A 10,682-nucleotide genomic window follows, 5' to 3' on the forward strand; every position below is an offset into this window, starting at 1 on the left:
GATGTCGAGAAGCTTGAGAGAGTCCAGAGGAGAGCCACGTGCATGATCAGAGGGCAAGAGAATAGGGCTTATGAAAGGAGGGTGAGAGCCCTGGGACTCGTCAACCTGGAAAACTGTCGGCTTGGGGGGACCTGGTGGCTGCCTATAAGTACATAAGGGGTGTGGATCAGGATCTGGGGGAACGCCTGTTCACCAGAGCGCCCCAAGGGATGACAAGGTCAAACGGTCACAAACTCCTCCAAGACCGTTTCAGGCTGGACATAAGGAAGAACTTCTTTACAGCGCGAGCCCCCAAGGCCTGGAACAGACTGCTGCTGGACGTGGTGCAAGCACCTACTCTGGACCTCTTTTAAGAGACATTTGGACGTTTATCTTGCTGGGATTCTGCGACCCCAGCTGACTTCCTGCCCCTGAGGGGGGTGGGGGGGGTGGACCCCATGATCTCCCGAGGTCCCTTCCAGCCCGAACGTCTATGACGCGGCCGAGGGCTCAGGGGCTCCGTGCCACAGGCGAGGCGCTGGGTGTTACTGGGCTCATAAAAGACCTGGCTTGGCCCAAGGGACCGAGTCCCCTCCGGCCCGGGAGCGCCTCAACGCCTCCCCCGCGGGCGACCGGGCTCGGCTCCGGCCGGGCGGGGGCCATGAGCGTCGCGAGGCGGCCCCGCACGTGCTCGCTGCAGCCGCACCGGAAGAGGCAGCGCCGCTACGACTTCCGCTTCCGGGGCAGGTCGCCGCACGGCCCAGTCAGAATCCACCACGAACGACTTCGCCGGCTCCGCCCGCGCATGCGCCGGCCCCGCCCTGCGGAGTGCCACGTTCGAGAGCCGGGGCCCCTCCGAGCCGGCCAATCCGAGGCGCGGCACCGGGGCGAGCGGCCAATGAGTAGAGCCCACACGACCTCCCCGAAGGGGCGCGTCCAATCCGAGGCGGGGGGGGGGCGGGCCGAGCGCACGGGCCAATGGGCGGCGGCGGGGGGTAGCCAATGGGCGGTGGCTGGCAGGCGGCAGTATAAGGGGGAGGCGGGTGCGACCAGCCCCGTCCCGTTCTGCTACGCTCCGCCGCCATGAGGGCCCCGATCCTGTTGCCGCTCCCGCCGCTGCTGCTGCTCCTCGGCCTGGGCCTGCGCGTGGCCGCGGACGAGGGCCCGGCGGAGGAGTTGGAGGAGGAGGACGGGGTGCTCGTGCTGCGCGCCGCCTCCTTCGACCGCGCGCTCGCGGCGCACCCGCATCTGCTCGTCGAGTTCTGTGAGTGCCGGGCCGGGGGTGCGGGGCGGGCCGGGCCGGGCCGGGGGCGCGGGGCAGCGGGCCCGGGCACTGACCGCGCTCCCCCGCAGACGCGCCCTGGTGCGGGCACTGCAAGGCGCTGGCGCCCGAGTACGTCAAGGCCGCGGCGCAGCTGAAGGCCGCGGGCTCCGCCATCCGCCTGGCCAAGGTGGACGCCACGGAGGAGGCGGACCTGGCGCAGCAGTTCGGCGTGCGCGGCTACCCCACCATCAAGTTCTTCCGCAACGGCGACCGCGCCGCGCCGCGCGAGTACACGGGTGAGCGAGCGAGCGAGGCGCGTCGGCCCACGCGGGGAGGAGCCCGCTGGGGGCGCGGTGGGAAACCGCCCGTGGGAGCGGGAGCAGGAGGCGGTCGGTCCGGCTGCACCGGCCCGGCTCCTCCGCGCGCCCTGCCCCGGCCGTGGTGGCGGGGCCGGTCGGACGTGCCCGGGGCTGGAAACGTCCTCCTGGGGCCGGCGCTGCTGGAGCAGCCTCCCTGCCTGCCTGCCCGGGCGAGCGCGAGGGCCTTGGCGGAGGCGAAGCCTCGCTGCTGCAGGCGCGCGGGGGAGCGTGACCCGCCGCGCCTGGGCTCCCTCGGGAGGAGGCTCTGCGTCTCCGCGCGGAATCCCAGGGGAGCTTTGCTCTGCTGATAGCGCGGAGGGAGGGAGCAAAGTCTAAACCCTGGGGCGGGCCGGCGCCCCAGGCAGCGCCTAGGGGAAAGATCCTTGAGCGCCGGTGTGCTGCTGGGGCAGAGCGTGCCAGGGATGGGCTTGGGGACCTGAAAGGGGAGCAGGGACGGTGGCAGGTGGCAGGAGGTGGCCGGTGACACCTCAGTCTCCTGCCAGGGTGGCTCTTGGGATATGGGGCAGCAACGAACTTCTCTTCTCCCTTTCGGTAGCTGGCAGAGAAGCCGACGACATTGTGAACTGGCTGAAGAAGCGCACCGGTCCAGCGGCCAGCACCCTAGCCGACGTCGCTGCAGCGGAGGCGCTGGTGGAGGCCAGCGAAGTTGCTGTGATTGGGTTCTTCAAGGTAGAGTGCGGGCGTGGGCCGCGGGGGCGGGGGGTGTCTGCAGCACCCTCCTGCAGGCCACGCTGCTGGGAGCTGGCAGCCTTGCAGGAGGCCGGTCGTGGTCGTGAGGAGGTTGTTCCCCTGCCACACGAGCACCGGGGCGTCTAGCCTTCCCCGCTGGGGGGTGGGAGAGCAGGACCCCGGGCGCAAGGCTAACCCTTCCGTCTGTTCCCAGGACGCGGAGTCGGAACCTGCCAAGCAGTTCTTGCTGGCTGCTGAGACCGTTGATGACATTCCTTTCGGGATCTCCTCAAACGGGGACGTCTTCTCCAAGTACCAGCTCAGCAAGGATGGGGTGGTCCTGTTCAAGAAGGTGAGGGGTGGCTAGAATTGCACCCTGGACTCAGTTCTGAATCTCTCCCTGTTCAGAGGAAAGACTGCATGGGCAGGGATGAGAAGGCAAGCTGAAGCGTGAACCCTTAACAAGTGGGGGGAAGCGAAAGCACTAGCTGTCGGGCCGCTGTGCGCAGGCACTGGAGCGCCCTGCTGCTTCAGTCTGGAGCAGGTCTGTTCAGCAGAGGGCAGCACAGTCGGTCCTTCGGGCCTAGCGTTGTGCTCATGTCCCCAGGCCTCTGCGGTTGTGGGTCCCCCTTGGCTCTAGCTTCAGCCTGCTTCTTGTCTTGGGTCTCTGGCTTCTGTAAAGCAGTTGGCCTGGGTGATCGCAGCAGCGTGTCTGGGTGCTCTGCCATAAACTGCTGGGCTTGGCAGTCTGTAGCCTAGCAAGCTTCCTACAGCCCTGCATCACTCCCCTGCCTTGCTCTTTAGCTGAGGTTGCCTTTAATGGCCTTGGCCTGCCCTGGCGGTCAGCTGGCCAGTGAGTTGGAAACAGCCATGATCTGCATGCAGCATCAGCTGCCTAGCTACTGCCTGGTGGGGGGTGAGTCTGGCGTGTTCTGTGTGCTGGGAGGAAGGAGCTGGCTGGTGCTGTTTAGAACAGCAGCCTCCTCTCTGGGCTGTGCTGGTGAAGTCTGAGAGGCTGGACACAAGCTCCCTGGGGGAGCGGCTGGGGCTGGTACCCGTCAGGCAGTGAGACTGGGCAAAAGCTGCTTTAAACTCCCATATTAGACCTGAAAGTGTTATTTTGCAAGCATCCAATCTGTCCCAGGGCAGCTGCTTCTTGCATTCTTATTTCATCCTTCTCTAGCCATCCCTGGAGAAGGCCGAGGGGCAGCAGCGTGGGGGGCTGCCCCTTCTAAACTGGAGTAATGTGCTTGAGCCCATCTAGTGAGAGACTGTGGGAGTAGCGCATCTGCAGAACGTAACTTGCTGCAGCTGTTGCTTTTTAGATGCTTGTGCCTTCCCTCTGGCCCTGCTCTGAGGCTGGTCCCTGTTGCATCTTGCTTTTGGGACCTGCAGCACTGGCTGTGTTTTGTGTGGGTGGCTACTTGTGGCACTTCCACACCCCAGCCTGGCATTGGGTAAGGCTGGCATGTAACCCCTGCAAGCAGATTTCACACCCAGTTATTTGATGGGATGGAACAGGCCTATGCTGGGAGGACTGGATCCTCCTATTAGAGGGGGGGCAACTCATAGCCGTGGTAAGAACAGTTGCCCTGGCTGTCTGGGGCTTCCAGAGGTATCTGCAAGACATTCTGCTGCCTCAAGTGCTCACAAATACGAGTGGGTTTGACTAATCCCTGCCCCACGTGTTCTCCTCAATGCTGGTTTCCCACCATCCCCTTGTCAGGGACTCCTTCCACCATGGTGTGGACCAGCTTGACTGGCTAGATCTGTTGAGGGATCCAACCCCTAATTATACTCGTTCCCAGAGTTGCAGCTTGTTCTCTCTCTGCTGTCAGAGGTGCGAGGGGCCAGCTGGGCGGTGCTGGGGACAGCTAGGTCTCAAGGCTTCTCCACTTCTCTGGGTGACCTTGAGGGGGGCAGGGGTTTGGGGGACCTGGGCTTGGTTGTCCCTGTGTTTGGGGGAGGGGATGACAGACCCAGTTGGTCAAGCTGCACCAGAATGTCCATGGCACGAGCTGGCCGGCGGAGGGGGTGAAACCAAGCGGGTGCCCTTCAGCCTCTGAACATTCTTGTCGCGTGTCTGCCCTTATGCAGTGGCAATGCCACAATCGCACTATAAATATGCCTGCTTTCCCAGCAAAGCAAACGGCAGCAAGCCTTGCTTGGTTACCAGTGAGACCCCCTAGCCACTGTCCATCTGGAGTCAGACCCAGGCTGGAAACGGGGCCGAGCTGCTCTCCTCCATTGTTTGTGGCGTCCACGTGGGTCTGAGCACTGAGTGGTGATGGCATTTTTGAAGGCATGAGGGGATGGAGAAATGACTCCTGGAAAGGGGCTGACGGCTGCTGCTAAAATTACTCTGGCCGTCCTGCTCAGCTGGCCAGGTTGAGGCTTCCTGCTGTGGGAACATTTTGGTCACCCTGGGAATAGCATTCCACCGCCTTGCTGCTGCCAGGAATGTGCAAGCACCCCCTGCCCCAAGGCTTTTGTCGGCCCAGCAGATCAGAGTGGGCCAGCGGCTGACCCTCTGACCCTGTGCGGCTCTCCACCCTTGGTGCCCGTCTGCCGGCTGCCCAGAAAGGTTCTGAGAACTGGAAATGAGTGTCCTGGTATGAAGGGGACTTGGCACCTGTGCTCCAACATCTGCTCTTGTCTCTAACAATAGAGGGTGATGCATTCCCTCAGGGCCCCGTGTCGGCGGCTGCATGGTGGGCCCTGCTGGTGGGGACATGGACTCATGAACAGCCCAGTTTGCCAGCTGATGCTGATAGGCTTCTGGTCAGCCCCATGCACTGACCAGCTGCAGCGGGAAACTGTCCCCGCAGCCCAGTGACCACGTCTTTGGGATTTGTGGTGCCTTCTTGCTGGCTCGCCCAATGCCTCCCAGAATGTTGTGAAACCAGCTGTCAAATTTGGAGCCTGTCAGTGGCATTCTTCACAAGTCCTTGTGTGGTCATGCAGAACTGTGTCAGGAGCAGGGTTTGGTGCCCTTCCTGCAACTACTCTCATTGCCTCTCTTCCCTCAAGGCAGGCATTTGTGTCTCCCTACTCTTAAGACAATCTCCTTTGTTTCCCCAGTTTGATGAAGGTCGCAACAATTTTGAGGGCGAGATCACAAAGGAGAATCTGCTGAACTTCATCAAGTCCAACCAGCTGCCTCTAGTGATCGAGTTCACTGAGCAGGTATGGCCTTGCTCCTTGAAAGTAGCAGGCCTGGGTGGAAGTCTGAACTGAAGCTGGGGGCTGTGTTCTGACTTGGAGCCTGCCCTGTTGCAGCTCAGTGGAGCGGGAAGCCTAAGTAGAGCTCTAGTCCGGCTGTCTCCTGTGGCCAGCAGCTCCGAGAAGCCTTGGTGCTGGCGTGGTAGGTACCTCCTCTGACAGAGCTCTTGTGTTCCTTCCAGACCGCTCCAAAGATCTTTGGAGGAGAGATCAAGACTCACATCCTGCTGTTCCTGCCCAAGAGCGTTGCTGACTACCAGGAGAAGCTGGACAACTTTAAGGCAGCTGCTGGGAACTTCAAGGGAAAGGTGAGATGGGCAGGGGCTGGTGGTGGGCCTGGCTGCTCACCTGGTCTTTGAGGCAGCTCTGACTGCAGCTGCCATGCTTCCAGCCTCCCTCAACCAGCAGTTGCTCCTGGGCCTGGCTTTCAGTTGCAGGTGCCATCTGCCCGCCTTCACTGCTGTCTCACTTGCAGTGCACTTGGCCATGCAGCAGCTGGCTAGTCTCAGAGACTCAACCAGGTGTAGGGCATTTGTGCACAACCTCAGTTCCTGCAGCCCCAGAATCAGCGCTGGCATGCGGTGAAGGGGGCTCCAGGGTGGCGGGGATGGCAGCTGATTGGCAGCACGAGAGACTTGGCAGCAGTGCCCTTTCCCTAAAGGGATGCCTTGTCTTCACCATCTCCGTTTGACTTCCTTCCAAAGATCCTGTTCATCTTCATAGACAGCGACCACAGCGACAACCAGAGGATCTTGGAATTCTTTGGCCTGAAGAAAGAGGAGTGCCCAGCTGTGCGCCTCATCACTCTGGAGGAAGAGATGACCAAGTACAAGCCAGACTCTGATGAGTTGACGGCTGAAAAGATCAAAGAGTTTTGCAGCAAGTTCCTGGAGGGCAAAATCAAGGTAATGGGGCCACTTTGCAGGCAGCGACAGGGAGCAATTGATTTCCTGATGTGGAACGTGGGTGAAATGTTATGCTAGTCACACGGAGAAGGAAGGAATCATTCAGACAAGCTGCGCAGCTTGTCTAACGGTATAGCTTTGCCTGAGCCTCAAGCTGAGACTCAAAGGGCAAACCTGGGGGCAGGGTGCCAGCACGCAAATAGCCACCTTAATATGCTGAGCATTTCCACAATGAAGCTGGTGGCTGCTCTTTCTGCAGGTCATGTGAGCTTGGTGGGGTGCGTCCAACTGCAGCTTCTGTCTCGGCAGGCAGAGGAGGGCCGCCAGCTCTTTTGGGCTGCGCACAGCCCATCTGAAGATGGTGGCAGCCGTGCGTAGCTGAGCTGCACTGACTGCAGCTGTGTGAACTGCAGGCTCCGCTTGCATGGGAACGGCTTGCTCAGCACGTAGCATGTTTTTCTACAGAGTCAAGCACTAGGCTTCCCATGCAGGGAGCCTTCAGCCTAGACTTGTCCAGGGTGGTAGGCGGGGAACTTCCCCTAAGAGGAGGAGGAAATGATGGCGTCATCTGACAGCTCATAGTGTGTGGCTCAGCTGTTCAGCAGCTTTGGAGAAATGGGGTTTTCCTAGGGATGTGACTTAGCCAGCAGATTTCTCACCACTGTACGTGCCAGCTTTTCACTTGCCTCTCTGGTTCCAGCCCCACCTGATGAGTCAGGACCTCTCTGATGACTGGGACAAGCAGCCTGTCAAGGTCTTGGTTGGGAAGAACTTTGAAGAAGTTGCTTTTGATGAGAAGAAGAATGTGTTTGTGGAGTTCTGTGAGTATCTTGAGTGCCCCCACAGGGACAAGTGGGAGAGGGAGGAGGCACCTTACCACAGATGCCAGGTGACTAGGGAGGAAGAACCTTCTCTAGGGCTTGGCTCAGACCAGCCCGACCAGCATGTGCAGGAGGGCTTAACCCCTGACATGTCTGCTCAGTGTTCTCCAGGCTCATGCCTGTTTCTGATGTGCAGATGCTCCCTGGTGTGGTCACTGCAAGCAGCTGGCTCCCATCTGGGACAAGCTGGGTGAGACCTACAAAGACCATGAGAATGTTGTCATTGCCAAGATGGACTCAACAGCCAACGAAGTGGAAGCAGTGAAAATCCACAGCTTCCCCACGCTCAAGTTCTTCCCTGCAGGCTCTGGCAGAAACGTAAGCAAGCTACTGAGCTACAGTGCACAGCATGTGGCTCCTAACTAGGCGAGCAAGGCGCTTCGGGAGCCTCGTGGTGACTTGGTGGGAGGGCGCTGAGCACCTAAGATGGGTCGGTGTGAAGGCTGGAAGGAGTGGGGGACTCAGGCGCATAGCAGGACGGTGCACTCACTGGTGGGCTGTTCTCTTCTCGCAGCGATCACAGGAGTCTAGTGGCTGAGCTGGGCTCTCTCTTGGTCTCCTATGGGCGAAGGTGAATGTTTAAACTCCCTCTTGCTTGGCATGTCCAACTGCTGCTCAGAAAGGGAACTCCCTGCTCCCAGGCCCCAGCGCTCCAGCCGGGCGTGACGGACCTCTCTGGCTTTGCCTGCAGGTGATAGACTACAACGGGGAACGGACGTTGGAAGGCTTCCAGAAGTTCCTGGAGAGCGGAGGCCAGGATGGTGCTGCAGATGATGTGAGTGATCACTTGGGCCTGTGTCGGATTCCCTTCCTTTGGGGAGGTCCTGACTGCTGAAGATGCCTCTGGCTGTCATCATAGCATAGCAAATGCTGTGGGGCTGTGGCTGTAGTGTAAACCACCCCTGCTGGGGCAGCCGGCCTGAGTAGGGGGGCGGGGGGTGTTTGAATGGCCAGGGTGCCCTGCTGCTCGGAGCTTTGGGGCTGCAGCAGGCTGTTGGGCAGGGGCTGGGTAAACCCCCATCTGTGGGTGATGGAAACACAAGCAAGTGGGAACTGCTGAGATTGAACACTGGTACTGGAAAAATGAGCTGTGCAGAGTCTCCTGCAATCAGGGTGGGGGCCTTGGCTGTTTAGTGGCTGCATTAAGATCCTGTTTGCAATACGTGGGAACATGAGTGGCACTGTTAGTTGCAGTCGCTGGGTGCAGCTCCTGCCTTCAGCGTGGTCATCAGTGCAGCCACTGGCAGCTGGGAGCTTGCTGAGCTCTGTAGCAGTAAGCCCCTGGGCTTCGCTTGTCTCATGCAGGCTGGCTGGAGGGGCTGCTCCAGATGACTCTGCCAAGCTGAAGTCTGTCTATATTGCCTGACCAGAGCCCACAACTGGGTATAACCCCTTGTCTTTAAATGCAGGATCTGGAGGATGTAGAGGCTGATGACGAGGCAGATATTGAAGAAGATGAGGAAGAGGACCAGAAACCCCACAAGGACGAGCTGTAACGAGGAGAGTAACCTGCCTAACCCCAGCAGACACTATGCTGGCTGCTCTGCCAGTGGCCAGGCCAGTCCAGAAACCCATCAAGATTTAAAAATGGAAGGCGAGTGACTGGAAACACAGGAATTGGTTTAACATACCCTTTGCCCTTCCCTTGTCTGCTCGCTCTTTACTGTCGCCCCCCCTCCCTCTCTGGTTCTGGAAAGGGATTTGTCCTTAGGTAGCAGCCCAGGCGCCTGGGCCTCTTTCGTCTCTCATTGTAATGTACTTCCTGTACATGGGTTTTGTTCCACATATGTTGTTGCTCTGGGTAGAAGCGGGTTGTGGGAGTGGCAGTACTGTCTCATCCCCTCATTTGGAGCCTTGCCAGTAACCTCCCCCAGGGAAGCTTAAGCTTTTCTCCTTCAAACCTGAAGTTCATAGTTGTCAACCCAGCAGGGCCCTGACCACTGTCACAGCTGGGCTTTGTCACTTGTTTTGTGTGTGTGTGTGTGGGACCACCAAGCTAGCAGGCCTCCTAATGTGGGGGGAGTTTCCTCACTGTTGGGGCTAGCGAGGCAGCCCCACTTGCTTTCCAAGACCCAAAGGACTAGTCCCAGCGTGGTAAGGGCAGGCATGGGCTGGGGCAAGCCCTGGGGAGGGAAGACCCCACTGCAGGCTCGCTTGCTTAGATGAGACTCAGCAGAGTCATCTCCTTGCTGCTCAATCACTTTCTGTGCATTATTTTGTGGGGTGACGAGGCAGGCGGGGGGCTTGGGGCCTGATGGAATGCAACCAGGACACTTGGCAAGGGGGTGGGTAGGGGGCAGGGCGGGGACCAGGGGCTAGGGGGTGTTGCGAAGGCCCCTGCAGAGCTGGGCTCATTCTGAGCATTCCACCACAGGAGCATTGAGCTGAACTTGGCCAAATAAAATTGAGATTTTAATACTAGCCTGTATCTGCCTTTGTCTGAGTCTACTGTGGATGTGGCCATGGGCTGTGCGCTCCCAACTGGGGGGAGAGGTCAGGGTTCAAGTCCCTTTGCCTTGCTTCCCTCTGCTCTACCCTGAAGGCACTTGACCCCTGCTGGGTGCTGGCCCTACCCCTAGTACAGGCTCCTGGAGGCAAGTGACTATGAACTGCCTTCTAGGTCTGCTGTTAAGTTGCTGCTGGTGCTTCCCTAACAACAACCAGCACCTCTGCCCTGTTCCTTGCAGAGCGGGCTGGGGGTGGTGCTGCCTCCCTCCCAGGGAGCAGCAGGACCCTGGCTTCCTGCAGGTGATGGCACAAACAGCAGAAAGGCTACTGTGGCTGCACTGCCCCAGACCGGAGCAAGGTGGTAAGCTCCTGCTAGCCTCAGGCTGGGCTCTGGGATGAGCTGGCTGGGAGCAACGGGCACTGCCAGAAGAGCTGGAAGTTGCAGCTGCCCCCTTGTCCCCTGGTCTCACCTTGGGCACATCCATTGATGACGTGGATGGGGGGAGGACTTGGAGAAACTGCCAGGATTTGTGTGCTCCCTCCATGCCTCAGTTCCTTGGTCTATACAGGTGTGTATCAGCCTTGCTTTGAAGGCAAGGGCCACCCGCCCTTAGGCCTTATTTCCAGGAACTCCTCCAGGGAACCTTGTGCTGTTTGGAGCCCTGCTGCTGGGGCTCACATGACCCCACTGCAGCTCCAGCTATTTCTAAGCTGGCCACTTACCATGGGAAATAGTTTTGTAAGCAAATAGGCTCCAAATGTCACAGGCTGAGCACAAGGCCCCTGTTTCTACGTAGGGCTGCGTGTGTGCATTGGGCAATGGGACAGGCACCCTTCTGCCATCCACCGGTGTTGGCAACCCTGCTGCCCTGATGCTGTTCCAGCTGGAGGCAGGTGGCTGCGGTGCGGCTGACTGCGCTGATACCCCCAGGCC

The 10,682-nt window shown here is 59.6% G+C and overlaps 1 protein-coding gene across 1 annotated transcript; it reads left to right on the forward strand.

Annotated features, from left to right (window-relative positions):
- The first annotated feature begins 1,020 nt into the window (after positions 1-1,020).
- On the forward strand, positions 1,021-9,721 carry P4HB (prolyl 4-hydroxylase subunit beta). The gene is made up of 11 exons (XM_059731901.1): positions 1,021-1,243; positions 1,333-1,539; positions 2,159-2,292; positions 2,507-2,644; positions 5,374-5,478; positions 5,697-5,822; positions 6,219-6,419; positions 7,120-7,240; positions 7,437-7,618; positions 7,992-8,075; positions 8,710-9,721. Exons 1-11 carry the CDS (start codon positions 1,063-1,065, stop codon positions 8,794-8,796), a joined length of 1,566 nt encoding a protein of 521 aa, XP_059587884.1. The 5' UTR covers positions 1,021-1,062; the 3' UTR covers positions 8,797-9,721.
- The last annotated feature ends 961 nt before the right edge of the window (positions 9,722-10,682 follow it).

The sequence above is a fragment of the Alligator mississippiensis genome, chromosome 8 (assembly GCF_030867095.1).
Source record: "Alligator mississippiensis isolate rAllMis1 chromosome 8, rAllMis1, whole genome shotgun sequence".
Taxonomy (NCBI): Eukaryota; Metazoa; Chordata; order Crocodylia; family Alligatoridae; genus Alligator; species Alligator mississippiensis.